The following is a 2,238-nucleotide window of genomic DNA, read 5'->3' as shown; positions in this document are numbered from 1 at the left end:
CTCTCTTTTAGCCAAGCAGAAGAAGAAAAGAAAAAGAAAGAAGCTGAATCAAGAAATAAAAGACAATCTGAGAACACAACTTCCTTTGAGGTGAGAGCACCCTTTACAGGTCAGAGGTCAGAGGTATGTGGATCTGGGATCCATAGCTGGTATTCGGCAATCCATAAATTCTTGGAAACTGAAACATTTGGACAGTTTGTGTTTATACATTTGTTTATAAGTGCGCATATACACATGTGTAAACGTGACTATTTCTAGGTTGAGTCCATTACTTTTTTTTAATGTTTATTTTTGGACTTTTATTAAAGTGTCAATGGCTTTATAACACAACTATAAATTCAGCTAGTATCATTGGGATGGCCTATAAAAAAAGAATATGCATGAAAAAATTAATTTTTAAAAATCTCTCTTATATTTCATCATTAAGGATAAATTAAATTAAAACATATTTTTCAAATACATGTTTGAAAACAAATGGTTTTCACTTAGAAGACACATTTGAGGACAAATAGTTTAATACTTAATTTTTCTGTCATTTAAAAGACTGAGCATTATTGTAGCTTAATTCTCTGCTTCAGTAGGTTACAGTATTTTTAAAATAATGTTTTCATCACTTAATTCATGTCTTCAAAGTTAAGAACTATCCTAAAATGAGCCAATTGCTGATCTCCATTTAAGGAAAAGTCTAAACTTCCGCTCTTTTTGCAATATGATCCAACCCATGTTCCATACCTCGAACTTCCTTCCTCGATTTCACAGGAGTTGTGCAGTGAATACCGCAAATCAAGAAAGAATGGACAGCTTCTCTGCACCAGAGAGAATGACCCCATCAAGGGCCCAGATGGGAAAATTCATGGCAACACCTGCTCCATGTGTGAGGTCTTCTTGTGAGTAGAGCTCGGGGCTTCTGAAGGAGTGTAGAGATGGAACTAAGAGAAGTTTTCAAATTACTGTGAATAATGCATTTTCCTCTTTCCTGTAACAATCAATTTTGGATGTCACATTTACATAAACTAAAAAAAAAGCACAAAACCAAAAAGATGTCAGATGATAATTATTGTGATGTAAAGAGGTGCAGAATAATTTCTTTTAGGATATTTCGTAAAGAACTCAGAATCTTTTATTAAGAGAATACTCTATGATAACTGTACTGACTGCTTTTAGTTTTCTGAAGGATTATCAGCTAAAATAGAAAATGGATGAGGTTACATATAAAATATCATTATGGTGCACAGTATTTTAGTTCACAACGTTTCTTCTTACTCATTCTGTGTGACCTCAAGGAACAGAATTAAAATGGAGGAGAGCTATAGAAAGACGGATTTGAGTGCAAAATGAAGATAAATTTTGCAGTAGTTCGAGTAGGGGAAGGCTGCTTCAGGAATGGTGATTTTGTTGTATAGAAGTTGGATGCCCATTTATAGGGGACTAAAATATAACCGTAGAACAAATGACGTGTCCCCTCAAACAAGAAAGAGTCCATGATATTCCTTCAGTTTTTTGCTCTTTGTGACAAGAGATACTCCCATTTATTTTCTATATGCCATGACTCTCTAAAAGGATCGTCGTGCAGCCTCCCCTGGTGGAGAGCAGTATAATAACCCAGCGGAGTTTGGGCCATGAGAGCATGGAAAATCTGTAAGGTGGAAGTCAAAACAATGACCATGTAACTGTCATAACCAATATTGAATGCATATAATCATTATATACTTGCTAAGAGCTTTGCTACCTAATCTCATTTAACCTTCAGAACAAATGTATAAAATTGGTTTTATATTACGGCAAGTTTTAGATGGAAAAATAAAGGCCCAGAGAAGTTGAGACTGATAGAAATATCAGTACAGGAACAATGCGGAAAGTGATAATATTTCTCACTGTATGGTATAGACAGGTTATAATCATTTAGCAAAGCCATTATCAGTTCCCGTAGTTATACTTGCCTGTATTGAGGCTTGTTTTAGTCCGTTTTTCTTTACCTCTGTGTTAATCTTTCCGTGGCGGGGAAGTAATTCTGCCATCTAGTGGTCAGCTCAGCTGCTTCCTCTGATAATTGCCTAGTATGGAAAGAAAATGCTTCTTGAATTTTTTAGTCAACTTAAAGTCATGATAAAGTTTATGTCAGTTTTCCTTTTAAAGAAGTATAAGAAACCTCACAATTTTGCAGCTGTTTTAGTAATTTTCTTCCATCATGAAAAAATGCCATATCAAAAAGAAATAAAGTTTTATCATCTCATATTT

At 34.5% G+C, this 2,238-nt stretch overlaps 1 protein-coding gene across 1 annotated transcript in view; it reads left to right on the top strand.

The window, feature by feature from the left end:
* SPINK5 (serine peptidase inhibitor, Kazal type 5) overlaps nt 1-2,238 on the top strand; it is a 128,162-nt gene that overhangs the window by 94,515 nt on the left and 31,409 nt on the right. Inside the window, exons 18-19 of the mRNA XM_023525347.1 lie at nt 7-90; nt 760-887. Of these exons, the coding sequence (XP_023381115.1) occupies nt 7-90; nt 760-887 (212 nt within the window). The remainder of the gene's footprint in view (nt 1-6; nt 91-759; nt 888-2,238) is intronic.

This window comes from Pteropus vampyrus, unplaced genomic scaffold (assembly GCF_000151845.1).
Source record: "Pteropus vampyrus isolate Shadow unplaced genomic scaffold, Pvam_2.0 Scaffold552, whole genome shotgun sequence".
Classification (NCBI taxonomy): domain Eukaryota; kingdom Metazoa; phylum Chordata; class Mammalia; order Chiroptera; family Pteropodidae; genus Pteropus; species Pteropus vampyrus.
The sequence above is the reverse complement of the archived record's forward strand: the minus strand, read 5'-3'. Positions and strand labels throughout refer to the sequence as shown.